The 27417-nt window shown below is 48.3% G+C and overlaps 1 protein-coding gene across 1 annotated transcript; it reads right to left on the reverse strand.

Moving 5' to 3' along the window:
* Window positions 1–837: 837 nt before the first annotated feature.
* Window positions 838–26269, reverse strand: LOC102712902 (phosphatidylinositol 4-kinase alpha 1). Its single transcript, XM_006651677.2, has 26 exons — window positions 25491–26269; window positions 24997–25338; window positions 24743–24904; window positions 18023–18193; window positions 17725–17883; window positions 17517–17644; window positions 17083–17389; window positions 16768–16936; window positions 15693–15910; window positions 14867–15025; window positions 14603–14785; window positions 13518–13994; window positions 13076–13435; window positions 12590–12804; window positions 6104–6281; window positions 5517–5653; window positions 5277–5430; window positions 4410–4676; window positions 4188–4265; window positions 3990–4037; window positions 3188–3360; window positions 2843–3038; window positions 2428–2568; window positions 1667–1875; window positions 1428–1589; window positions 838–1343 (listed from the first exon to the last, which is right to left on the reverse strand). Exons 1-26 carry the CDS (start codon window positions 26259–26261, stop codon window positions 1085–1087), a joined length of 5823 nt encoding a protein of 1940 aa, XP_006651740.2. The 5' UTR covers window positions 26262–26269; the 3' UTR covers window positions 838–1084.
* Window positions 26270–27417: the final 1148 nt, after the last annotated feature.

A 27417-nucleotide genomic window follows, 5' to 3' on the forward strand; every position in this document is an offset into this window, starting at 1 on the left:
TTTGTTTGTAAGTATGAATTTTGCTTTTCTCTCAAACACCTAAAAGATGACCACTGAGCATAACGTTTCACTGCCATTATTCACTAGTGTTACCCTTGAGCCCGACTTTGGCAATGACCAACTATCGATATCCATGCCAGTTACATACTCTTGAGCCTTTACTTTGGCAATGGACAAACAACATAGGCCGCGTTCGGCTCCGAGGGGAAGTGGGTTAGTTATCAGGTGTGGAAAACGTAGTAATAGATTAATACACGATTAATTAATAATTATTAAAAAATATATAAAATAGATTAATATGGTTTTTTAAACAACTTTTCTGTAGAAAATTTTTGCAAAATATACACCGTTTAGCAGTTCAAGAAACACGCGCGCAAAAAACGAGAGGAGTTAGATATCTTATCCATGCTGCCAAACGCAGTCATAGGCATGCTATTTATTTTGGTATGATTTATTTTATCGTTAAAGATACTTTAATCCCGCCGTATAATTTTATATATTTGTAAAAGAAAATAAATAATTAAACATAGATTGGATGCATGATTTAGGAGTCGCACCACTTATTATATTTGCATTGGTTTAGCGTCACATGAATCTCCGTTGTGTGGTTTACTAACGTACATTCTTCAAAATTCATCTATCAAGTGGTTGATATTTTGTTCCCTTTCTTATTTGACAAATCTATGGTGATCCCGTTTTTAAAACAACTAATATACAGGAGGCAATATATGCCCATGTTAACATTGCATAGTGGAGTAGTACTCAGTGTGATAAAAGATGTCCACATATTCGCAGAAGGAAGATACAAAGACCCATTCATTTTGAAGGGGGGGAAAATGGACATGTAAGATTCAGTTAGCGATCCAATATAATTACTAGCTCGGCTGTCTTACAACAGGGGAAAAAAAGAATGGCCTCTGTTTAACTTACACTGATATTCCCTCTCTGTTAATCGCTTGAAATCATCGATCTTACCATACAATGAACCGCTCAACAACATAATTCTACATAAAAGAATTAGTGGCTACATACAATTGATGTACACGACCCCCATTTACAAAAAAAAAAAAAAAGGAGAAACGGACTATTTCTCAATACCCTGCTGCAAGTATTGAATCAAGTCGTACCCTGCGGTAGTCCATTTGTTGTAGGCATCAACACATGTTCGGACCATAAAATTAGCAGCCTCACGCTCGTTCATCTCTGGATGAAACCGTTTTCGAAGATTACCGATAGGATCTCCCCTGCTAAAGCAAGGAAGACCACTGTCCACCATCAATTGCACTGTGGTAATAATACCATTCATGTGTCTTCTTCCTGCTAGGTACCCTTTGACACACAATCTGAAAGAACAAATGCTTGAATTAGAACACGTGCAACAACTGGAATTATATTTCAATAGATGAAAATGGATGAAAAATGTTTACCTCAGAAAATGATTCCAAGTATCACTCTTCATGGTTCCAGATGGGTCAAGCAATTGAGTCATCTCATGGCTTAGCTTGAAATGTGCACTTTCAAATCCCATGTTTCCTCCGGGTGAAATTTCCAAAATAAATCCAAAATCAATATGGACTAGTCTCCCGTGGCTGCACAAGCAAGCCGATGATTAAGCATGTAATTCAAGGTTTACTCATTCAGTTTGGGACAGAAAAGTAACTTGTACCTATCAAAGAGAAGATTGCCGTTATGCCGATCCTTCGGCTGAAGGAGTAGGCTAGCAACAGCATATCCAGCACTACTGATCATGAACATTTCACGAGCAGCTTCAAAAGAAGGTGAACCTACAGGGCCGTAGTCTTGCTGAAATATCTCTAACAAACCACCATCAGTTGTTTCACCCATCTGATTCCTACTCCGAGTATTTGGTACCACCTGCAATGTGATAGGATCAAGATGGATGAAAAGAGGAAACCAATAAAATATGTGAACAACGAATGCACCACGGCACACTAACCGGCCATGAAAAAACTTATTGACTTGACTTGTTACTGAAGTTATCAGTTTGCCATAAAAATGCTAACCACGATATTTAATTTAAACTATAAGCAGTTTAATTCCTGTAAAATTTCAACCCTCCAAACATATCTAGAAAATAAAAATACAATAATAAACCAGATTCAGAATTGTTTCTGAGTAATCTTTTGGAGTCATTTAATTAAATTTGGAGAATGAGTCCAAGCATGTTTTTGAACCATGCACATTTTAGTTGTTCTAATGTCAAAATATAACAATAACAAAGTAAAATTTGCCTGTTGAATTTAATGAAGTTCACATTTGCAGGGATATTTTACTGCTAAACATGACATAACAGTGTTAAAAAATTTCGATTATTCATGTGTTTGTCCAAGATCAGTAGCAGGTGATCCATAGTCCATATAGATACAAGTAAGTAACCAACAACTACAGATACAGATACATGCTCACCTCAATTATGCCTCGCTCTGGTCCAGTGGGTAAAACACCATATGGGAAGAGATAAAGGTTTAATCCAACAGCTTGAAAGATGTCCCTCAATAGAGCAATAACTTGGAGTGCCAGCACATCCTGCCTACAATCATCACCAACCTGTTGTAACATAGAAATTGCTAGAGTCAACTACGAAGCATGGCGCATGCTAGAAAATTAGCAGTCATAAGATGGTTCCTACCACATTTGCCTCACACCTCAATAAAATTAGTTATCATTTAAGTTGTAATTTATGTTTAATTAATTTATGAAGTAATCACATTGACTTTTCAAAGAACTCATGAAGTGAGGCTTATAGCTCCATATATATGATAATTATTCATAGGTTACAACACATTGTTTGTGGAGATTTCACTGCAAAAGATATATTTACCTTAAAAATGCAAGCCTGTGGTTTCACATCATTTGGGTTCCCATCACGATCGACCACATTGAAAGTAATCATTATTGGAACTTTTGCAGCAGATTGGAGAGGAATACCACTGTCTAGTTGAATTCCCCGTACAAACTTGTTTGTTGCAGTAGGAAGGTACAGATCGTCACCTGGCACAGTAATCTTCTCCAGCTCCCTGCAAGGACGAGTTTAGAATGACGAGTTCAGTGCCAAAACATACTAACGAGGACATTTTTACTTGGAACCCACATGAGAAGATTGAAGTTACATAGGTAGCAAGGTCATAATCCTCAGAGAAACATTACAGCAGTTTCTCTTAAGTACCTTTTAATACCCGCTCGCCGCTCTTCTTTGGGAAGAGGAAAAAGAACACCAGAAATCGAGGTGACCTTGTCAAAAAAGTCAAACTCCCTTTCAAACATGTCACGAGCTTCCGGAGTAAAACTGTCAATAATTTTCTCCCTAACAGCAGGAAGCAAGGAATGGAACGCAGTGGCCTGAAAAATAAAGGGAAACTATTAACACCATATTATGCATCTTCAAGCTTGAAGGAGGGGCAGGAAATAACACAGTATGATATTGGCGCAAGGTTGTCTAAAACAATTCATATGAACAAGTTACAAGATAAAAGTTACCGTTTTTGTCAGAAAAGCATCAGATAGGAAGGGCAACAAGCATAATGATAAATATGTTATGTTTTAAACACACCATGACCACCAAAAGTCTAAATATAATATTGCAATATGGATTTCTTTATAATGCACTACTACAAACAGAGACAATAATGGCTAAAAAAACTTCTGGCATCCCAGATTTTCAATTATCATCACAAAAAAGGAGTTCTGAAAGAGAAAGAAAAATGGTGCTTAATAGTGAGGTAAAAGAGGATAAACCCTTCAAAAAATCCTTTCAGACGCCTGACCAGACAAGCATAACTCATATTTAAATTTTGAATATCTGGCTCTCCAATGTATGACTTTTAAGCCTTTAAAAAGCACCAATCCTTTCGATGAACTTTCAGAAAGGGGTATAATAGAACGACATTTTTTTTTTCTGGGGTGGTGATGATGCAACAGAATATCAAAGCAGAAGCACACTGGCACACAAATCTGAAAACATGATATACCTTTGGTACAACTGCTTCTTTCCCAGATTCCTCGGGAACACATTCTCCCTGCAATTTTACGTTTGTAGATCAACAAATAACTCAGGTATATAACATTGCACTAGGCATATGCTGGAGAATGAAGCATGTTTTTTTTACATGAATAGAGTAGGATATGATAATTTGATATAACAGAACAAATAAATAAATAAAATATACCTGCAGATGCCATATTAAGATATGAGCAAATATATTACTTCTCCGAGCAGCTCCAAGCAAGTATCCTTCAACCAATTTCTGATGAGTTCAAAGGCAAGAAAAGATGAGATGAATGCATTACATTCTTTACAAGGAGTAATAAAGCAAGGATGCAGGCTGATATATAAATACTTTTCCTTGTATGCATTGATAACATAAATATATCACTGAAAGAACCCTCACCCCTTCATCATATCTGAGAGATTGAACCAATTGTGGCATAAAAAAGGTAACAGTCTCAGGTGGGTAAGTCTCCAGGACACGGAGAACATATGCCATAACACGGGGATGTCCTTTATAAGGAGGGGTAAGAAACTCCAATGCTTGTGTAACAGAACATGGAGCCCAATGTGGAAGTTGCTGTAACAACGATGAATTTTCATCTACTGCCTTTGGAGTGATGAAAAAGGGTAATGCTTCAGGAATTGTACGTAGTTCCAATATATGTGTCTGCAAAGACAAACAGATCATGGTAAAATGTAAAATATGGCGCCCTTCTCACTGAGAAAATTCTCCTAGCAGTTAAGAATGGTTTATGAAATGCACAATAAAAAATCAAACACACAACACAGTCAGCAGATACAGTATCTTCCTACAGGGCACCTAATGCCTAGAGACTCAAAAATTAAGACATGAGCAAATTTGACTTTTACTAGGTTCAGGTGCCGTTTATTTGGTTACACAAGTTCAAGTGGAAGTGGAAGTAGAACCTAAAACTATAATTTTTTACACCATCAGTTGCTGTCCTCGATGTGGTTGCATGGTTGCTTTAAGAGAATTTGTGACCCTATAACTTTCAGACTACTTTAAAATTGTTTCAAGAAAGATCATTCTTGAAGATGGCATCTTAATATATTCTGAATAAATATGCCATATTAAATTAAAATTAATTGAATAAATACACCAAGAGATAACTATTCCCCTGCTGTAGCTGAAAACACACATAAAGATAAACAAGAAAATCAGTTTTTTAAACAAAACTTGCATGACAAGAAAATAATGGTAGAAACTGTTGACAAAGGTAGCAGCAGAAACCAGCAAAAACCATACCTGTACCAATTGTGTAATTTCTGATGACAATGCTGAGTTTGTAGGAAACCTCAAAATCATAGAGAGTGCAATTCGAGGATCAACAGCAAAAGCAGTTCTCGCATGATCAATCCATTTATCTGAGCTAATTTTACCACGAAATGTTGACGCATCTCTGCCCATATATGACATGTTATACATGTGAATTTGAACTCAAAGCATAGACAAGAAAAAATAAAATAAATCCATAACGATAGTTACTTTGTATTTATTGGTTGTGCCCATACTTCAAGTCTGTCTGCCTCATTCTGAGAAAGCATAAGAAGTAATTGCTTACGCTTTTCTCGTGCAGTTGCATAGTTATCCACTGAGCCCCAGACTGGGTGTATCTGATCCAGCTGCAAATAAATGAATAAAAGACAAGGTTAACCTTTTTTTTTTTTGGGGGGGGGGGGGGGATAGCTAGTGAAGGTGGAGGCATGCACACAAGAGGGCAGTGACAGCAGCATTAGACATCAGCACATGGCAGCCGACTAGGCGCATGCATTCCCTAAGCGCTAAGCTACCTATTAGTTCTCTATTAGCTGGATTGAGTAGTCAACTCATTAGGTCTCCTCCTATGAATAGTGCCTTTATACGTTGGTTTAAAGCAGAGAAAACAAACTAAATGCCATTTACTCCATCTCTATCCCTTTCTCGGTTGTGCATCTTCCCCACATGCCAAGCCCTATGGACCCTACCTAGTGTCTTTGCACTATACCAAACAAGCCACGCATCAAATAAATAGTTCTTTAAGTGGGGAAGGTCAGAGGAACAAAAAGGGAACAAAGATACAAGTCACACCATACCATATTGACTTCACCTTCACGTCCCTGTAACTTCGAACCAGGATCAGCTGAGCCACTGGGGCGCTCATTTTGCAGACAGTGGACAAATATTGATACGGATTGGGCCTCTCTCTGAGCAAAACTTTTGTTTTGAGATTCATACCACTCAGGTGCATAAGCAAACCATCCCAAAGCAGCACTGAAACAAAAGATGTACAATTAAAATATATTGCCAAGTTACATATTACAGTTGACAAAAAAAAAGAAGATGATGCAAGCACATAAAGGGTAAAGCAAAAATCTACTATACAGATTCATTCCTTGATGATATAGATGAATCATAAAAAAAATCATTGATCGATGCATTATCATGAAAAGTCTTGGGCTGTAATGAAGGAATAAATCTTGGGCTGTCTGGTCTTGGTCTTGTGATGTCCTACCCTTGTTTTTCAGCTTTCAGTTACTAGGACAGCATCTAGGACAGGTTGTTAGGATGCTCTAGGACAGGTTGTTGAGATGCTCTAGGACAACATCTTTTAGACTAGTAGGCAGCTATAAATATGTATCCAACCCTTCCCCGGAAAGGGCATGACATTTGGTGATAAGTAAACAGAAAATTGCCCCAAGTTTAAGTGTCATCCTCTCACCAATGAAAATAACAATTGAGATACTAACATCATAGTGTCATCCTCTTACCAATGAGAGTAACAATTGAGATACTAACATCTGGTATCAGAGCCACACTTTCCTATAGGTTGAACATCTCTTGCTCCTCCCCTTCCCAAGCTCGAGTGAGCACTCAGCCACCACCACCACCAGCAGCAACACCGGCTGCTCCTCCTTCCCCTTTCCCTTTGCCTTCACCACGCAGCAGCTCCCCGGAGGCGCGCCATGTCCGACGGACAGTCTCGGCGTTCGGGCGCCTCGAGCACACGGCGTCAGCAGGACGCCGAGCTCGCTGCAGCGCAAGAGCGCAGGCGAGCAGCGGCACAGACCGCACAGCAGCAGCAAAGGCAGCAAGGCTGGCGGCAGCGGAGTTGGCGGCGATCAGGGCGGAGGCGAAAGCAGAAGATGCAGCACGTGCGGCGGAGGCTGAGGTTGAGACCTTGCGCAGCAGCATCAACGGCTCTATCGCCGGCGACATCACCGCCGACAGGGACCTTGAGGAGCTGGCAAGAGGAAGGGCGCGGGAGCGGACAGCACGGTGGGCAGCAGCCCAACGCCACGGCGGCGGCGGTCCAGGGGGCCGCATGCCTACTGATGGCACTCCAGGCGGGGGTGCACGCGGCAACGGTAGCCCAGACGGGCACAGGCGTGCCGACGGCAGCCCAGAGCACGCGCGCGGCGACGGCGCTCCCGGTGATGGTGGCCGGGTCTACGGCGACCCTCACAGGCAGCGCGACTCTCCCTCCCCTGACCGGCGCCATGGCTACCACGGCATCCAAGCGGTGGTCAGGGACTTTGGTCCCGGTGGTGGGTGGCCTACCCTCACCAAGACCAACTACATCGAGTGGGCCGCGGTGATGAGGGTGAGGCTCTAGGTGCGGCACATGTGGGAGGCAGTTCGGTATGGCGACGTCGACTACGATGAAGACCGACGAGCACCGGATGCCCTCATCGCTGCAGTTCTGTCTGAGATGCAGTTCTCGCTTTCGCAAAAGCGGACTGCCAAGGAGGCCTGGGACGCCATCGCTGCGGCACGCATCGGCAGCGACCGCGCCCGCAAGAGCACGCTGCAAGCACTCCGCAAGGAGTGGGAGAACCTGGCCTTCAAGCCAGATGAGGACATCGATGATTTTGCCCTCCGTCTCAACACTGTTGCAGAAGATGGTGCAGTACGGCGACGACACCTACAACGAGGAGAGAGCTGTCGAGAAGCTCTTCCGCTGCATCCCAGAGAAGTACAAGCAAATCGCCCGCTCCATCGACTCTCTGCTAGACCTCTCCATGATGACGATCGAGAAGGCGATTGGTCGCCTCAAGGTCGTCGACGGCGATGAGCCACAGCCCCTCTCTGGGCCCATCACCATTGGCGGGAAGCTCCATCTCACTCTGGAGCAGTGGGAGGCCTGCCAGGGTGATGGGAAAAAGGGGGAGTCCTCCTCGGTAGGCGGCCGCAAGCGCGGCAATCTGCGCAAGGGGCGCGGAGGCGTCCAGGTCAGGCTGCGAGGACGCATCCGGGGTGGTGCCCGCGGAGGCGTCCAGGGCAGCACCACCGGCAACCGCAGGCCAACGTGAGACGACGCCTGTCGCAACTGTGGCAAGTCTGGCCACTGGGCCAAGGACTGCCGACAACCACGACAAGGCCAGGCCAACGCCGCACAAGTGGAGGAGGAAGAACCGGCCCTGCTCCTGGCACACGCAAGCATCGAGCTATCTCCAGCGGCACCGGCCGCATCGGCTTTCCTCCACCTAGAAGAGCCGAAGGCACGCGCCCTTCTTGGCGACGGCTCCAACAACGACAAGACTGATGGGTGGGTCCTTGACACCGGGGCCACCCATCACATGACCGACCGACGGGAGTTCTTCACCGAGCTTGATCCCAGCGTCCGAGGCTTCGTCAAGTTTGGGGATGCCTCTAGCGTGGATATCAAGGGCACCGGCTCCATCATCTTCACCACCAAGTCCGGCGAGCACAGGTTGCTCATCGGAGTCTACTACATCCCCGCGCTGAGGAACTCCATCATCACCATTGGACAGCTAGAAGAAGAGGAAGGCTCATGCGTGGTGATCAAGAACGGAGTCATGAGGATTTGGGATCGGCGCATGATCGGGGAGCGCCGTGGTCGCCTCCTTGTCAAGGTAACCAGAGGCAACAACCAACTCTACATCCTCAACGTGCAGGTAGCACAACCCGTGTGCCTCACCGCCCGCCCGCCGAGACGACGAGGCGTGGCAATGGCACGAGCGCTTCGGTCATCTCCATTTCGAAGCCCTGAAGCGGCTCAGTACCAAGGAGATGGTACGAGGCATGCCATGCCTTGACCACGTGGAGCAGTTCTGCGACGTCTGCATGTTGACAAAGCAGAGGCGACTCCCCTTTCCCTATCAGACGAGCTTCCGAGCCAAGGAGCGGCTCGAGCTCATGCACGGGGATGTGTGGCCCGATGACTCCGGCCACACCAGGAGGACGACGCTTCTTCTTGCTGCTCGTCGACGACCTCTCCCGCTACATGTGGGTGACGGTCCTCGGTAGCAAGGGAGAGGCTGCGGACGCCATCAAGCGCAGGCAGGCTGCTGCGGAGGCGGAGTGCAGCAGCAAGTTGCGCATCCTGCGCACCGACAACGGTGGCGAATTCACGGCGGCTGAATTCGCGTCGTACTGTGCCGATGAAGGTATTCACCGCCACTACTCCGCGCCGTACAGCCCGCAGCAGAACGGCATCGTTGAGCGGCGCAACTAGATGGTTGTGTGGATGGCTCGAGCCCTCCTCAAGCAGAGAGGGATGTCGGCTCTCTTCCGGGGGGGAGGCGGTGGTGACGGCCGTCTACATCCTCAACCGCTCACCTACCAAGGCTCTCGATGGCAGGACGCCGTACTGAGGCTTGGCATGGGCGCAAGCCATCGGTCTCCCACCTGCGAGTCTTCGGCTGCCTCGCGTTCGCCAAGGAGCTTGGCCACATCGGCAAGCTCGACGACAGGAGCACCCCAGGGGTGTTCATCGGCTCGGAGGGCTCGAAGGCCTACCGCATCCTCGACCCGGAGACAGCGTGTGCGAACGACGCGCGACGTGGTGTTCGACGAAGGGCGAGGATGGACATGGGACAAGACGGTGGACAACGGCTCTACTCCGACGTACGACGACTTCACTATCGAGTAAATCCACTTCAAGGAAGCCGGGGGAGTGGGCAGCTCCCCTTCACCGAGCGTGCCTACCCCAGTCTCCGAGTCTCCACCAACTCCGGCACCCGCCACTTCGGCAGTGCCACGCTCTCGAGCCACGACTTCGGCTGCGCCGAGCTCTTTGCTGACACCACCATAGCCGGTGACCCCACGCACTCCCGCGCCAACAGCCACCCCTCAGGGCACGTCCACACCAACACCAGCTCACGTCGAGCGCAGCCCGGTGCAGTTCGCTACTCCGCTCTCACATGATGAGGAGCGCATCGACGCCTACCATGATGGAGAGCCCTTGCGGTACCGTATGATAGAGGACCTCCTCGGCGACCAGCCGGTGCCGGGACTGGTGCCTCATGACCTGGAGGAACAGTTGCACCTTGCGTGCGACGACGGCGAGCCTCGGTCCTTCGCAGAGGCCGAGAGACACGCGGCATGGCGCGCCGCGATGAAGGCGGAATTGGACGCGGTTAAGGAGAACCGCACCTGGGAGCTTGCTGACCTCCCTCATGGTCATCGTGCGATCTCCCTTAAGTGGGTGTTCAAGCTGAAGAGGGATGAAGCCGGAGCCATCGTCAAGCACAAGGCTCGCTTGGTGGCACGTGGTTTCGTGCAGCAGGAGGGGATCGACTTTGATGATGCCTTCGCCCCCGTGGCACGGATGGAATCCGTGCGACTCCTTGCGCTGGCAGCTCAGGAAGGCTGGCGCGTCCATCACATGGACATCAAGTCGGCGTTCCTCAACGGCGACTTGAAGGAGGTTTACGTGCACCAGCCACTGGGTTTTGCGATCCTTGGCAAGGAGGGCAAGGTGCTACGCCTGCACAAGGCTTTGTACGGCCTGCGGCAGGCACCGAGGGCGTGGAATGCCAAGTTGGATTCCACGCTCAAGAGGATGGGCTTTGAGCCAAGCCCGCACGAGGCGGCTATCTACCGGCGGGGAAATAGAGGAAATACCCTGTTGGTGGGTGTTTATGTTGATGACTTGGTGATCACCGGCACCAAGGATACGGAGGTGGCAGCGTTCAAGGAAGACATGAAGGCCACTTTCCAGATGAGTGACTTGGGGCCCCTCTCCTTCTATCTGGGGATCGAGATGCACCAAGATGACTCCAGGATCACACTTCGCCAGACTGCCTATGCCAAGCGCGTCGTTGAGCTAGCTGGGCTCAACGATTGCAACCCAGCCCTCACCCGATGGACGAGCGGCTGAAGCTGAGCCGGGACAGCACGGCGGAGAAGGTGGACGCTACACAGTACCGGCACTTGTTGGGAGCCTTCGCTATCGTACCCACACACGGCCGGACTTGGCGTTCTCCGTCGGCTACGTTAGTCGGTTCATGCAGCGACTGACGATGGAGCACCAGCAAGCTGTGAAGAGGATCATCCGCTACGTTGCGGGGACTCTCGACTACGGCCTCTACTACCCGAAGTGCCCTGGAAAGGCACAGTTCATTGGGTACACCGACAGCGACCACGCCGGCGACATCGACACTAGCAAGAGCACGAGCGGGATTCTCTTCTTCCTCGGCAAGTGCCTCGTTAGCTGGCAGTCGGTCAAGCAGCAGGTGGTGGCCCTATCCAGCTGCGAGGCCGAGTACATAGCGGCCTCCACTGCTTCGACCCAGGCACTCTGGCTTGCTCGACTGCTCGGTGATCTCCTCGGCAGAGACACTGGAGCGGTGGAGCTTAGGGTGGACAGCAAGTCTGCTCTGGCCCTAGCAAGGAATCCCGTTTTTCACGAACGGAGCAAGCACATCCGGGTGAGGTACCACTTCATCCGAGGCTGCTTGGAGGAAGGGAGCATCAAGGCGAGCTACATCAACACCACGGACCAGCTTGCGGATCTGCTTACCAAGCCCCTTGGTAGGATCAAGTTCCTTGAGCTTTGCTCCCGGATCGGGATGGCTCAACTTTCCCACAAGACGACGCACAAGACTTAGGAGGAGAATGAAGGAATAAGTCTTGGGTTGTAACGAAGGAATAAGTCTTGTGCTGTTTGGTCTTGGTCTTGTGGTGTCTTACCCTTGTTTTTCAGCTTTCAGTTACTAGGACAGCATCTAGGACAGGTTGTTAGGATGCTATAGGACAGGTTGTTGAGATGCTCTAGGACAGCAACTTTTAGACTAGTAGGCAGCTATAAATATGTATCCAACCCTTCCCCGGAAAGGGCATGACATTTGGTGATAAGTAAACAGAAAATTGTCCCAAGTTTGAGTGTCATCCTCTCACCAATGAGTAACAATTGAAATACTAACATCATAGTGTCGTCCTCTCACCAATAAGAGTAACAATTGAGATATTAATATATCATGCTTAATAACACGAAATCGATGCCTGAACTTACTGTCCAGAAGTTCAGAATGAAATGAATGCCAAGTCTGTTGTCAATATATCAGTGTATCACATATCAACTTCATAGTCAGTGCACCCTATAAACTAAATACCAAACTACTACGGTAACATATTCTGATTTAGTTATTTCAAGAACCTATATTATATATCAAAATTCAAAATTTTCAGTACACCCTGTAACTCCCATTTTTCTTTTTATTCCCTGAAGTATCAACATTTCTAAGTAACACCAAATTGCACAAATATAGATTCAGAAGCATGGAAAGAGAGCATAGTATTCAAATATGAAAAATGTGTAATGAAATGATTATTACCGGTATACCCTGTCCTCTAACAACTGAAGTCCCATATTACATTTCTGCAAGTTAGACTGAGACTGGCATGAGCAAAATTTCAGCCCCAGGAGCATTGCAGTAAAGAAAGTGCCAGTTGCAGCAGGATGGTGAGAAAAATGAGTTGCAGATTTCATTGTCCCTTGCAACATCCTACCCAGAAGTAGAAGTTGCTCGATGCTATCGTGCCGAACCACCTAAATAAAAAAATGTTCCGGAGTAATCGTAAGTTACCAGATTGTGTCCATCATGGAGGCAAAAATGCCTTAAAACTAGCCAAGAGTTCAATGCATTGATCTTAAAATCTTAGGGAGATAAGTGGACAGTTTTGTAGCCTAGGGTGTTATGTAGACACAAATAAAAAGTTCATCAAGCTTGCAGAGAAGTTAGGTTGCATGCATGCCGATATCTTAGAGAAACAGTCCAGCTGTAAGAGATCTATAAAATAAACAAAGTGAGGGCTATCACCTCAAACCGGTCGATAAAGAAGCCAAGCCAGAGCCTATGGGCTATTATTGCTTCAACTGGATCCTTTTCTGGTGGTGCCTCAGGCTCACCAGGAATGAGATGGGGCCTCAATTTTGCATCAGGGCCACAGTAATTCATATCTGACGCAAACAGACCGCGCTTTGTATCTATTGTCCACAGCCATGCATCAACAAGTTCTGCGAGCACAAGAGGACCTAAGGAAGGTGCTGCAGATACTAGCCAGGTCCAGATAAATATCCCAGTCTCCATAGCATCAGGAGTGCATATATAAGCAGGACACCAGCATAGAAGGCGTATAAGCTGAGAAAATCCATCTAGATTTGCTCTCGATTCCGATACCTGTGTGTTACACATCATTAGCAAATGCAATCATAATCATAAACAATAATAAGGTATTATGAAACATGTGCAAACAATTTACCATATGATCAAGAAGTAATGCTGTAGCCTGAGAACAAGTTTCACGGAACACTGTATTATCTATTTGATTTTTCTCTGCCGTAACAACAAAGTCCTGAAGAAGGCGAACAAATCTTGACAGAAAAACTTCGTCAAACGATTGATGGGGCTGTGCCGACTGTGTACCAAGGGGAGGCATGCCTGTGTTTATGCCTCCCATAGTACTGAATAGTCTTCTCATACCAGCAATCTCCCCCGCATGGTTGCATTTAACAGTTGCAGTCACTACCGCAGTTGACAGTACTTCCAGGGTGATGTCAGGTGCTTCTTTTTTGGCCCCTGATGCTGCTGCAGCAGAATCCATAACTGCAGGGACATTGGCTGTCCTAATGCCATTCCAATCATTCTTTCCGCTACAAATACGTATTTCAGATAGAAGTGAGACGACATCTGCTGTATGCTGTGATCTTTGTGCTCCACTTGGCTTGCAAAAATTTTCCTAAACAAAATTAAAACCTTTATCAAACATTATAGGCGCTGGGTGGAAACAGTACTGAGTATAACTTTTGATGCCCATGGCATAAAGTTTCTGCAATAAATAATTACAGAAAGACCAGCAGTTGCTACTATCTCAGAGCTTTTTTTTAACTCAATGATTTAAATGTGTATCCCATGACCACTGGATGACAACAATGGACATGCTTTCACTAATATAGGTTATTCAAATGAGCTTATTGGCCAGTATAGTGATGCACTGGTTATAAAAATACTGCTTCTCATTAGTAATTCCTTTCCGGTGGTACAACTAAATGGCTAGTTTATACCATACTGCTACTCATTAGTATTCCCATAGAGAAGCTGCCAATCAGACACTCAAACCCTTTCAAACTTGGGTCTGAACTCTAAAGAACCTACTAGGACCACTATGTGAATATCTAGTGAAAGTTAAAAGGCATCTATGAGATAGCAACCTTAATCTCAACCAGAAAGCGATTGGCAACCTTGTCATTGACAGGAAAATAACCGTCTACTAACAAGAAATGCATCATCATCATATAGCGATGCTGCTGGATAAAATAAGACAAAATAACATTATATTTGCTAAACCTGTATAAGGCCTTGGGTTGTACATGGAGCATATGAAAGAGCACTCGTTATCCATTCCCTCGCAATCTTCTGATATAGTGAGCGTACAGTGGCAACCCAAGCAGGATCACTAACAGGACCAGAGGTCAACTCATTATGAACAGAGATTAGAAGTAAATCCAAACATGATGAGTTCCAGAGGATCTGAAAATTTAGTATAGTGAGTATGTCTCAAACCAAGAAAAAATAAAACACAAGATACCAAATCAAAGCAGTTGAGCAAACCTGTGGAAACTTTTCCTTTAGCTGAGTTAACAGCTTGACACTCACGTCACGAACATTTTCATCCCTCTGTGACATGCTCTTTATAAGGAAGCAAGCATGAACAGATGTAACAGATTCCCTTATATCAGCTCCTTCTCCTATGTCACATATACGATCCTCCTGGGCACAAAAAGGTAATTGTTCCAGTGCACATCTACAAGTTAGAAAAATATCATGTGCTCTAGGAAAGTAAGACAATAACAGTAATAATCACCAAACTGACTAAAACACAAAGTCAATGAATGGATGGTGGGCCAACTCCTGATTACACAAAACATAATTTAAAACAAACTCCTAAAGTATGATATAAGATACAAAGCAGATTCCATTTATTGGACAGAAAAATGCTATTGTTGGTTGATGCTTCATAATATTACTCAGGGGAAAACAAAAGATCCTACCCATCAATGCATGAGCATGCCCTTGTGGGAGACAATATATTTAATTACAGATCAAGAAACCAGTTGTTTGCACATTTTTAATGAATACCTAGTCGCTACAATTTCTAGCTTATATCTCAACAAGAATTCTATGTACAAACAGGCATATCTGAAGTAATGAAGATATTAGTGCTGTCACAAGATCAAAACTGCAAACAATGGGTGATAATGTGTGGTTCGTCATAATAGAAATCTGTGTATCTTATTTACACAAGGAGTTGGGCTAATAATGAAAGTGAATTACTTTAGAGACAATGGACCACAATACTACATAGCTAAACATAGTGAACATGACATCAATCAATGATGACTTATATTCTCAAAAGAATGATGAATGTGAACTGTACCAGCCATGACAACACTGTTTCAAAAGCTCTATGCACAACTGCAGTCAAGCACTGAGATACTGCTGGTGTCAGGTTTGGGGTAAGCAGGTATTCAAACACACAACTGAAGGCGCTATTTGATTTATTCAACGTAGAGGTAGCAGAAAGTATGCCACCATTGCAGCTAAAACGCAATATCTCAAGGAATGCAACTGCAAGGAGATACGTAGCTTTAACCCCTGAAATAATGTAAAGGAAATTAGTTAGATGCTTACAGACGAAAATGTAACATTTCATAAAGAAAGCCACTGGTATGTAAGTCCAATAATCAAGTTAAGCACTAAACTTCTAGTTATGAAAATGTAAGGGAAAATGAACATTTTCTCATAGTCTCATCCTTCTCTCTTCAGAAACTGTAGATTTTAGCTTTTACAAATTAATCTTTGCACAAGGCCAAAAAGAACTCCCTCCAATCACAAATACATGCCGTTTTGGACGTAGATGCCCCCAGACTTCAAAAAATTGAGTTATCAATGTCTTTTTAATGTCCCCCTTGTTTCAGCTTAGGCTTATTGGCTTAGATTTTTAAGTGAGCTTTTTGGCTTATACCATTTATAAGTCCTACCTCTACTTTAAATAAGTAAAGAAAAGCTAATTGAACCTAGCTTTTGGCTTAACAGTGTACGAGTGGCTTATGGCTTTAAAAAAGCCCCAAAATGAAAAGGCTGCTTGTTTTTGTAGGGCTTTCGGCTTATAAGCCTGGCTCTTAAGCCCAAACAAAGAAGGCCTAAATATTTAGGTTGATACATGAAGATCTTACATGTAGATTTCTTGATAAATACTTCATCAACTTAGCATTTTCTGGTAACAGGACTAGTCACTAGTGTGTACACAAGACATTTTGCTAGTGGACTGTAAAGATGATTGTGAAGTTTAAGGACCTAAATGCAATGAACTCAATTCTACACTAATATGACGTTACTATATTGGAGGTTAATATGATTTTGTGAAATTTAATCTTGAGTAAATTAATTGTGTGAGACAAAATAAACAACTGCATGAGCAGCGAATGACTCAACAGGGAGTAAACGTTGACCTGAAATTGTACTCATTGCTGCTACCTCAACTCGACCTCCTAAAGCTGCAGAAAGCGCAGTTCTCTGTCCAACAGCAGCCTTTTCATTACTACTGCCACGACGACTACCTGGATTATGGAGAGCATTTAACTCTAGCTCATCTTCAAGCCATTTCACCGAACTGACAACCTGAAATGAGAAGAGGTAACTTATAAGTCCCTCTTCAATAATAATTTATGTTCAGTAGTACCAGGAAATGAATGAAAGCAAGTTACTTATTGCACAAGAAACAATCTGTTCCCCAACCCTATCACCTATGGCTCCAAACAACTTACCAGTGGTGGAGTTCCTTGTGCAATACGTTGCACTGCTACACACCATTGGCTATTCCACATGTAGGGTCCAGCAACAGCCTGAAGGGCTATAGCACTGATGCTCTCCATAGTGTTCAATGAAGTGGAAACTGGTTTTGCAGGTGCCTGGTTGCTTTGTATTGGAGGAGCTAGTCCAAACAAGACAATGTAGAACCATAAATTACGGAACAATTTCAATAATGATGGCTCAACAGTGGAAACTGGGTCAAAATCAGAACATATTTCAGCAACCGCAGGAAGTAATGGACCCATCAAATCAGCACCACTCCTACAGTAATAGAAATATTATGTTATGCACACAGTACTGCAGTTAATTAGTTAAGAACATAAAAATACACCATTCAAGTTTGAACATCAATTATCATGAAAACAATATGTATCAACAATCATATTACCTCCCACTTTTAGACTCAGCAGCTAACCCCACATCTGAGCATAGAGACAAGAGTCTATGACGGTAATCAGACCTGAGTTTTGTGCTAGTGAGGTTGGTAGCAACAAGCAAAAAACCTGCAGGAAGAGTCTAGAATTTTGTAGACACTATTAGCACGGAACATGGAACAGAAGTTATAAAGTAAGTTTCTTAAGTGACTAATCGCATACCTCTATTCTCTCAGTCGTTGCTTCAGACGGCATCGTGTTGTTTTCTGCAGATCCTACAGCTTTAACTTTATCGAGATAGCTTCTTGTCATCAAGACAATGCTCTCACGATATGACTTTTCAAAACCCAAGCATGCCACACGAGATATTGCATCTAACAACTGCAATAGAGTATAAAAAGGGTGTTTGTTTAAGAATCGCAAGCAATACCACTAAATTTGACCATATGAAGGAGCAAGAGATAGTGAACAACTGAACAAGAATAGATATAGTAGTGGGTATGATACAGAAGTTCCATACCCGAAGTCGCAACAAACTTGGAGATGAAGCATCACCCTCTTCTAAATGTTCAATGAAAAGAGGCAAAATCATGTCTACAACTTCCCATTTTTTCAAGCATACACATAGCTCAGCAAGAAGGCGTATAACATTAAGTCGCATCACCGGAACTGCGTCTTTTTCTTTGCCATCCTGAAAGGGTTCAGGGTCAAGAAAACAACCAGCAATTGAAATCTATTTTTTTTAAAAAAAAGACTGCAGTCAGAAGTGCTTTTCTACGACTATAAAATCAAGGATGGTAACAGACAGAATTGTATCATGGAGAATGCGAGAAGCAAAAAGAATCAAAACTTCAATTTTAACCTGAATCTCTCTGGTTTCATGGTATAATCACGAGTAACCACCATATCATAGAGTGAAAATGGCTTATAAAAAGACCAAGATTCTCTTACACCCTTACAGCCTTAATAACATATAATTATAGAACAAAAGCCTATGATGTTACTGAAGGAATAAGTCTTAGGCTGTTTAGTCTTGGTCTTGTGGTGTAATGAAGGAATAAGTCTTAGGCTGTTTAGTCTTGGTCTTGTGGTGTCCTACCCTTGTTTTTCAGTTTTTAGTTGCTAGGACAGCATCTAGGACAGGTTGTTAGGATGCTCTAGGACGGGTGGTTAGGATGCTCTAGGACAGGTTGTTGAGATGCTCTAGGACAGCATCTTTTAGACTAGTAGGCAGCTATAAATATGTATCCAACCCTCCCCCGGGAAGGGCATGACATTTGGTGATAAGTAAACAGAAAATTGCCCCAAGTTTGAGTGTCATCCTCTCACCAATGAGAGTAACAATAGAGATACTAACATCCTCCAATGAGAGTAACAATAGAGATACTAACATCTGGTATCAGAGCCACACTTTCCTGTAGGTTGAACATCTCTTGCTCCTCCCCTTCCCAAGCTCGAGTGAGCAATCAGCCACCTTCAACAGCAGCACCACCGGCTGCTCCTCCTTCCCCTTTCCCCTTCCCTTCTCCATGTAGCAGCCCCCCGGAGGCGCGCCATGTCCGACGGACAGTCTCGGCGTTCGGGCGCCTCGAGCACACGACGTCAGCAGGACGCCGAGCTCGCTGCAGCGCAAGAGCGCAGGCGAGCAGCGGCACAGACCGCAGTAGCAGCAGCAAGGGCAGCAAGGCTGGCAGCAGCGGAGTTGGCGGCGATCAGGGCGGAGGCAGAAGCAGAGGAGGCGGAAGATGCAGCACGTGCGGCGGAGGCTGAGGTTGAGACCTTGCGTAGCAGCATCAACGGCTCCATCGTCGGCGACATCACCGCCGACAGAGACCTTGAGGAGTTGGCGAGAGGAAGGGTGCGGGAGCGGACAATACGGTGGGCAGCAGCCCACCCCCATGGCGGCGGCGGTCCAGGTGACCACGCATCCGCCGACGGCGCCCCAAGCGAGGGCGCGTGCGGCAACGGTAGCCCAGATGGGCGCAGACGTGCCGGCGGCAACCCAGAGAACACACGCCGCGGCGGCTACCCTCCCGGTGATGGCGGCCGGATCTACGGAGAGCGCGGCCCTCACAGGCAACGCGACTCTCCCTCCCCTGACCGGCGCCATGGCTACCACGGCATCCAAGCGGTGGTCAGGGACTTTGGTCCCGGTGGTGGGTGGCCTACCCTCACCAAGACCAACTACATCGAGTGGGCCGCGGTGATGAGGGTGAGGCTCTAGGTGCGGCACATGTGGGAGGCAGTTCGGTATGGCGACGTCGACTACGATGAAGACCGACGGGCGCTAGATGCCCTCATCGCTGCACTTCCATCCGAGATGCAGTTTTCCCTTTCGCAAAAGCGGACTGCCAAGGAGGCCTGGGATGCCATCGCTGCGGCACGCATTGGCAGCGATCGCGCCCGCAAGAGCACGCTGCAAGCACTCCGCAAGGAGTGGGAGAACCTGGCCTTCAAGCCAGGTGAGGACATCGATGATTTTGCCCTCCGTCTCAACACTCTGTTGCAGAAAATGGTGCAGTACGGCGACGACACCTACAACGAGGAGAGAGCTGTCGAGAAGCTCTTCCGCTGCATCCCAGAGAAGTATAAGCAGATTGCCCGCTCCATCGAGTCTCTGCTGGACCTATCCACGATGACGATCGAGGAGGCGATTGGTCGCCTCAAGGTCGTCGACGGCGATGAGCCACAGCCCCTCTCCGGGCCCATCACCATTGGCGGGAAGCTCCATCTCACTCGGGAGCAGTGGGAGGCCTGCCAGGGTGATGGGAAAAAGGGGGAGTCCTCCTCGGTAGGCGGCCGCAAGCGCGGCAATCTGCACAAGGGGCGCGGAGGCGTCCGGGTCAGGGTGCGAGGACGCATCCGGGGTGGAGCCCGCGGAGGCGTCCAGGGCGGCACCACCAGCAACCGCAGGCCGACGCGAGACGACGCCTGCCGCAACTGTGGCAAGTCTGGCCACTGGGCCAAGGACTGCCGACAACCACGACAAGGCCAAGCCAACGCCGCACAAGTGGAGGAAGAACCAGCCCTGCTCCTGGCACACGCAAGCATCGAGCTATCTCCAGCGGCACCGGCCGCATCGGCTTTCCTCCACCTAGAAGAGCCGAAGGCACGAGCCCTTCTTGGCGACGACTCCAACGACAAGACTGATGGATGGGTCCTCGACACCGGGGCCACCCATCACATGACCGGTCGACGGGAGTTCTTCACCGAGCTTGATCCCAGCATCCGAGGCTTCGTCAAGTTTGGGGATGCCTCTGGCATGGATATCAAGGGCACCGGCTCCGTCATCTTCACCACCAAGTCCGGCGAGCACAGGCTGCTCACCGGAGTCTACTACATCCCCGCGCTGAGGAACTCCATCATCAGTATTGGACAGCTGGAAGAAGAGAAAGGCTCATGCGTGGTGATCAAGAACGGAGTCATGAGGATTTGGGATCGGCGCAAGATCGGGGAGCACCGTGGTCGCCTCCTTGTCAAGGTAACCAGAGGCAACAACCGACTCTACATCCTCAACGTGCAGGTAGCACAACCCGTGTGCCTCGTCGCCCGCCGGGATGACGAGGCGTGGCAGTGGCACGAGCGCTTCGGCCATCTCCACTTCGAGGCCCTGAAGCGGCTCAGTACCAAGGAGATGGTGCGAGGCATGCCATGCCTTGACCACGTGGAGCAGTTCTGCGACGTCTGTGTGTTGACGAAGCAGAGGCGGCTCCCCTTTCCCCATCAGACGAGCTTCCGAGCCAAGGAGCGGCTCGAGCTCGTGCACGGGGATTTGTGTGGCCCGGTGACTCCGGCCACACCAGGAGGACGACGCTTCTTCTTGCTGCTCGTCGACGACCTCTCTCGCTACATGTGGGTGACGGTCCTCGGTAGCAAGGGAGAGGCTGCGGACGCCATTAGGCGCACGCAGGCTGCTGCGGAGGCGGAGTGCGGCCGCAAGTTGCGCATCCTGCGCACCAACAACGGTGGCGAATTCACGGCGGCTGAATTCGCGTCGTACTGTGCCGATGAGGGTATTCACCGCCACTACTCCGCGCCGTACAGCCCACAGCAGAACGGCGTCGTTGAGCGGCGCAACCAGACGGTTGTGGGGATGGCTCGAGCCCTCCTCAAGCAGAGAGGAATGCCGGCTCTCTTCTGGGGGGAGGCGGTGGTAACGGCCGTCTACATCCTCAACCGCTCACCTACCAAGGCTCTCGATGGCAGGACGCCGTACGAGGCTTGGCATGGGCGCAAGCCATCGGTCTCCCACCTGCGAGTCTTTGGCTGCCTCGCGTTCGCCAAGGAGCTTGGCCACATCGGCAAGCTCGACGACAGGAGCATCCCAGGGGTGTTCATCGGCTACACGGAAGGCTCGAAGGCCTACCGCATCCTCGACCCGGCGACACAGCGTGTGCGCACGGCGCGCGACGTGGTGTTTGACGAAGGGCGCGGATGGACATGGGACAAGACGGTGGACAACGGCTCTACTCCGACGTATGACGACTTCACTGTCGAGTACATCCACTTCAGGGAAGCTGGGGGAGTGGGCAGCTCCCCTTCACCGAGCGTGCCTACCCCAGTCTCCGATTCTCCACCAACTCCAGCACCCACCACTTCGGCAGCGCCACGCTCTCGAGCCATGACTTTGGCTGCGCCGAGCTCTACGCCGACACCACCACAGTTGGCGACCCCACGCACTCCGACACCAACAGCCACCCCTCCGGGCACGTCCACACCAACACCAGCTCACGTCGAGCGCAGCCCGGTGCAGTTCACTACTCCGCTCTCACACGATGAGGAGCGCATCGACGCCTACCATGATGGAGAGCCCCTGCGGTACCGTACGATGGAGGACCTCCTCGGCGACCAGCCAGTGCCGGGACTGGTGCCTCATGACCTGGAGGAACAGTTGCACCTTGCGTGCGACGACGGCGAGCCTCGGTCCTTCGCAGAGGCCGAGAGACACGCGGCATGGCGCGCCGCGATGAAGGCGGAATTGGATGCGGTTAAGGAGAACCGCACCTGGGAGCTTGCTGACCTCCCTCATGGTCATCGTGCGATCTCTCTTAAGTGGGTGTTCAAGCTGAAGAGGGATGAAGCCGGAGTCATCGTCAAGCACAAGGCTCGCTTGGTGGCACGTGGTTTCGTGTAGCAGGAGGGGATCGACTTCGACGATGCCTTCGCCCCAGTGGCACGGATGGAATCCGTGCGACTCCTTGCGCTGGCAGCTCAGGAAGGCTGGCGCATCCATCACATGGACGTCAAGTCGGCGTTCCTCAACGGCGACTTGAAGGAGGAGGTTTACGTGCACCAGCCGCCGGGTTTTGCGATCCCCGGCAAGGAGGGCAAGGTGCTACGTCTGCACAAGGCCTTGTACGGCCTGCGGCAGGCACCGAGGGCGTGGAATGCCAAGTTGGATTCCACGCTCAAGAGGATGGGCTTCGAGCCAAGCCCGCACGAGGCTGCTATCTACCGGCGGGGAAATGGAGGAAATACCCTGCTGGTGGGTGTTTATGTTGATGACTTGGTGATCACCGGCACCAAGGATACGGAGGTGGCAGCGTTCAAGGAAGACATGAAGGCCACTTTCCAGATGAGTGACTTGGGGCCCCTCTCCTTCTATCTGGGGATCGAGGTGCACCAAGATGACTCCGGGATCACACTTCGCCAGACTGCCTACGCCAAGCGCGTAGTTGAGCTCGCTGGGCTCAACGATTGCAACCCAGCCCTCACCCCGATGGAGGAGAGGCTGAAGCTGAGCCGGGACAGCACGGCGGAGGAGGTGGACGCTACGCAGTACCGGCGTCTTGTGGGGAGTCTTCGCTATCTCACCCACACACGGCCGGACTTGGCATTCTCCGCCGGCTACGTTAGTCGGTTCATGCAGCGACCGACGACGGAGCACCAGCAGGCTGTGAAGAGGATCATCCGCTACGTTGCGAGGACTCTCGACCACGGCCTCTACTACCCGAGGTGCCCTGGAAAGGCACAGTTCATTGGGTACACCGACAGCGACCACGCCGGTGATATCGACACTAGTAAGAGCACGAGCGGGATTCTCTTCTTCCTCGGCAAGTGCCTCGTTAGCTGGCAGTCAATCAAGCAGCAGGTGGTGGCCCTATCCAGCTGCGAGGCCGAATACATAGCGGCCTCCACTGCTTCGACCCAGGCACTCTGGCTTGCTCGACTGCTCGGTGATCTCCTCGGCCGAGACACTGGAGCGGTGGAGATTAGGGTGGACAGCAAGTCCGCTCTGGCCCTGGCAAGGAATCCTGTTTTTCATGAACGGAGCAAGCACATCCGGGTGAGGTACCACTTCATTCGAGGCTGCTTGGAGGAAGGGAGCATCAAGGCAAGCTACATCAACACCAAGGACCAGCTTGCGGATCTGCTTACCAAGCCCCTTGGTAGGATCAAGTTCCTTGAGCTTTGCTCCCGGATCGGGATGGCTCAACTTTCCCACAAGACGACGCACAAAGACTCAGGGGGAGAATGAAGGAATAAGTCTTAGGCTGTTTAGTCTTGGTCTTGTGGTGTAATGAAGGAATAAGTCTTAGGCTGTTTAGTCTTGGTCTTGTGGTGTCCTACCCTTGTTTTTCAGTTTTTAGTTGCTAGGACAGCATCTAGGACAGGTTGTTAGGATGCTCTAGGACGGGTGGTTAGGATGCTCTAGGACAGGTTGTTGAGATGCTCTAAGACAGCATCTTTTAGACTAGTAGGCAGCTATAAATATGTATCCAACCCTCCCCCGGGAAGGGCATGACATTTGGTGATAAGTAAACAGAAAATTGCCCCAAGTTTGAGTGTCATCCTCTCACCAATGAGAGTAACAATAGAGATACTAACATCCTCCAATGAGAGTAACAATAGAGATACTAACAGTTACCAATGATGCAATATGGCAACTTGGCATGTTGAAAGACTGCTGATGTGATAATTGTTGGAATAATTGGGGTGCATTCCATTCAACGGTAATAAGGTAGAGAAAACTATTTTTATGTTACAGATTCTCAATTTGTTGGCTACTATACTAACTAGTAAGTAGCCTTAGGTATAACTTTCACATGTTAATTGATTATTTTTTAAAAAAAAAAAGCAATCCTGTCTTCACAAACATGCATGACTAATGCCTAGTAAGATTGCTTTGTACAACACTTAATAATATATGGCAAAACATGCTCATCTAGTGCCCAACATAACAACGCTTATGTAGCAAATCGTACTTAACTAGAAAAATTCCAAAAAGATAAAGGAATACCTCCTCCTCATAATCATTCCGTTCACGGACATACGCAGCTAAACGCATAATGAACGTGTCAACCAGAGCTCTATCCTTTGTCCAGCCAAACTCTATAATTTCGCAGCTTAACTTAACCACTGCATCAAACAAAGCCCCAGGGCTACTACCTGTCATGTCGGCCTGCACAGAAGTGGTCGGTTTCACATCAGAAAGCATCTCTATAAACACATATATTTCAGCAGTCCAAGTGAGGGTGGTGCAAAAGAACATGCCTGTGAACAAGTGCTCACGACGAGAGGTTTCAAAGGAATCAGCAGAACTGGCAGCAGCTGGCCCCCTCGGGAGACTGTTATCTGGCTGATCCCATTGAGCAGTGTGCAAAATAGCTCCTCACATATCTTCAGTTTGCGCCATGATGAGAGGATGCATGACTTAGTGGCCTCAATAAACCAAGCTAGAGTCTGCTGGAGCATATCCTTGGAGGCCTTGCTATCAGCGTCCATGGCAGAAACGCTCCTTACCAGCACCACTACTGCAGCCTGGCAACAGAGCAATTTGGTATTTATCCTTGTCTTCAGCTGCGCACCCTGCTCTCTCCAGTCTCGTTTCCTAATCTGCCAAAGTGCCAAACCATCACCATCAATCATAAGCTAGCAGCAAGTAAGTATACACCCAACTTGCCAGCATGTACACAACAAGGAGTGCAAATGCAGAAACCTCTGGTGTGCACATGAACTACGTAGGGAAATCCACATTCCAGTCTCACCTTCAAGAACTCCGAGAGTGACCGGACCTGCCTTGCGGCGGAATTTCTGACCTTGGCAACCTTCTCGGCTTCCAGACCACCCTCGCCCCCTAACATATGCACGATCAGCCTAAAGGCGACCTCCTTCCGCTCCAGGGCAACCACCTCCTCCTCCTCGAACTTCAGCACCACCTCCCTGACCCCTCCATTTTCCTCCCCCGCTGCGTACTCCCCCTTCCCCTTGGCCTTGGGCGGCGCCTCCTCAGAGCCCGCGAACTCGAGAAACAGCCGAGCGGCGACGGGCGAGGCATCCGCGGGGAGGAGCGTCGGGGGGCTGGCCGCCGCCGCGGAGAGGAACGCGCGGGCGAGAGGCGCCGAAGCCGGGTCAGCGACGTCGAGCGCGGAGACTAGCGCCGCGGAGAGCGCGGACGAGAGGGCGGGGGAGGCCGGCGCGGCGGCGAGCAGGGGGAGGAGCCTGGAGAGGAACGGCGCGGGCGCGAACGACTGCGGCCAGAAGGACGGGGAGAGGAAGGCGTGCGAGGCGAGGAACGCGAGGAGCGGCGGCGGGGGCGGGGACGGGGACGAGGAGGATCCACCGCCGGCCCCAGCAGGGAGGAGGCGCGCGAGGGCGAGGAGGGAGTGGAGGTGCGCCCGCGACGCCCTCGCCGCCGGCGCGGCCGCCCCCGGCGCCGGCGCGGCCCCGCAGCGTGAGGAGAGCCAGGCGAGCTTGTCGGCGAGCAGGAGATCCGGGTGCGCCGCCACCAGGTCGCAGAGCTCGTTGAGCGCCTCCATGAGGGTTCCGCCGCGGCAATGGCGGTCAGATCATGGGTTCGGGGTCGCCGCCTGCAGCAGATCGGGGGAGGAGGGAGGGCGAGGCCGAGGGCGATGGGGACGATGCCGAGGCCTGAGGCGGAGACGGAGGGAGGACAGGAGGGGAGGGAGGAGACTCCCCGTCCTTTTTCCGACGCGAGAGTAATTCGCGGAGAGAGGGAGCCGAGGAAGGACAAAATGGTGGGGGTAAGTAATTTGGGTGGCTTTTGTTTTGTTAGTAATTTAATTTAGTTAATTAATTAATTAAATTTTTTGTTGGTTGACTCTGCTCCGCGGAATGTTGGGACAGAGTTGAGGGGCCGCGAGAGACAAGCAGGCAATGGAAAATTGCAAAACGGCAAATGGGATAGGACGTCAATTTTTTGTCCTCTGAAAGTCTGAAACCAATAATTAGGTGCCTGTTTGAGGCTTGGGGTGAAAACGGATGAAAGCAGATGGTATCATAGTAACTACGGCATTTGTATGATATTTTTAATGTATTTATTATCTGCGGTATTTTTATGATATAACTTTAATATTTTGACACCCGCATCCCTGATTACATCATCTTAAACATGCTAAAGAAACAAGCCAGTAGGAAATCCCGAATTTCGCTTAACTTGAACTTAGTGATAATTTTATACTATGCGAGCCAGATATGATAGGTAATATATATCATACCATGTTATATTTGGATATACTTTATATACGTACATGGATTCATTAACTCGGATTTATCTATTTATTGATATATATTGTTTATTATATTATATTATATTTTATATATTCATTAGTATTTATATAGATGTAGATGAAGCTGAAAAAATCTCATACAGTGAAACGGTGGTATTACTAAATGGTCATAATTCTACCGAATATTTGCTTTCATTGCTTCAAAATCGATTGTACATTACATGTTTGTCTGAGCCTCTAAAAGAATGAACAACGGAGGCATTTGTCTAATAAACTGGGGATATTGCTCAATATTTGCCATATATAAAAGGGAACATTGCAACCACCATTTGCGAGGTAAACCAAGGCAGCAGAAGGCTCGTTCACATAGATTTAAACTTTGCCAAAGGCTGATCTCCTTGGCGGTGATGCCACCTTTTGTGTGTCCGTGTGTGTTTGTTTTGCT

The sequence above is a fragment of the Oryza brachyantha genome, chromosome 3 (assembly GCF_000231095.2).
Source record: "Oryza brachyantha chromosome 3, ObraRS2, whole genome shotgun sequence".
Taxonomy (NCBI): Eukaryota; Viridiplantae; Streptophyta; class Magnoliopsida; order Poales; family Poaceae; genus Oryza; species Oryza brachyantha.

Coding starts and splice junctions, on each gene's coding strand:
- LOC102712902 (XM_006651677.2), bottom strand. CDS start 26,261: ATGGAGGCGCTCAACGAGCTCTGCGACCTGGTGGCGGCGCACCCGGAT. Junction 5,431..5,516: donor GCACAACCAATAAATACAAA/GTAACTATCGTT, acceptor ATATATGGGCAG/AGATGCGTCAACATTTCGTG. Junction 4,677..5,276: donor AAATTACACAATTGGTACAG/GTATGGTTTTTG, acceptor TTGTCTTTGCAG/ACACATATATTGGAACTACG.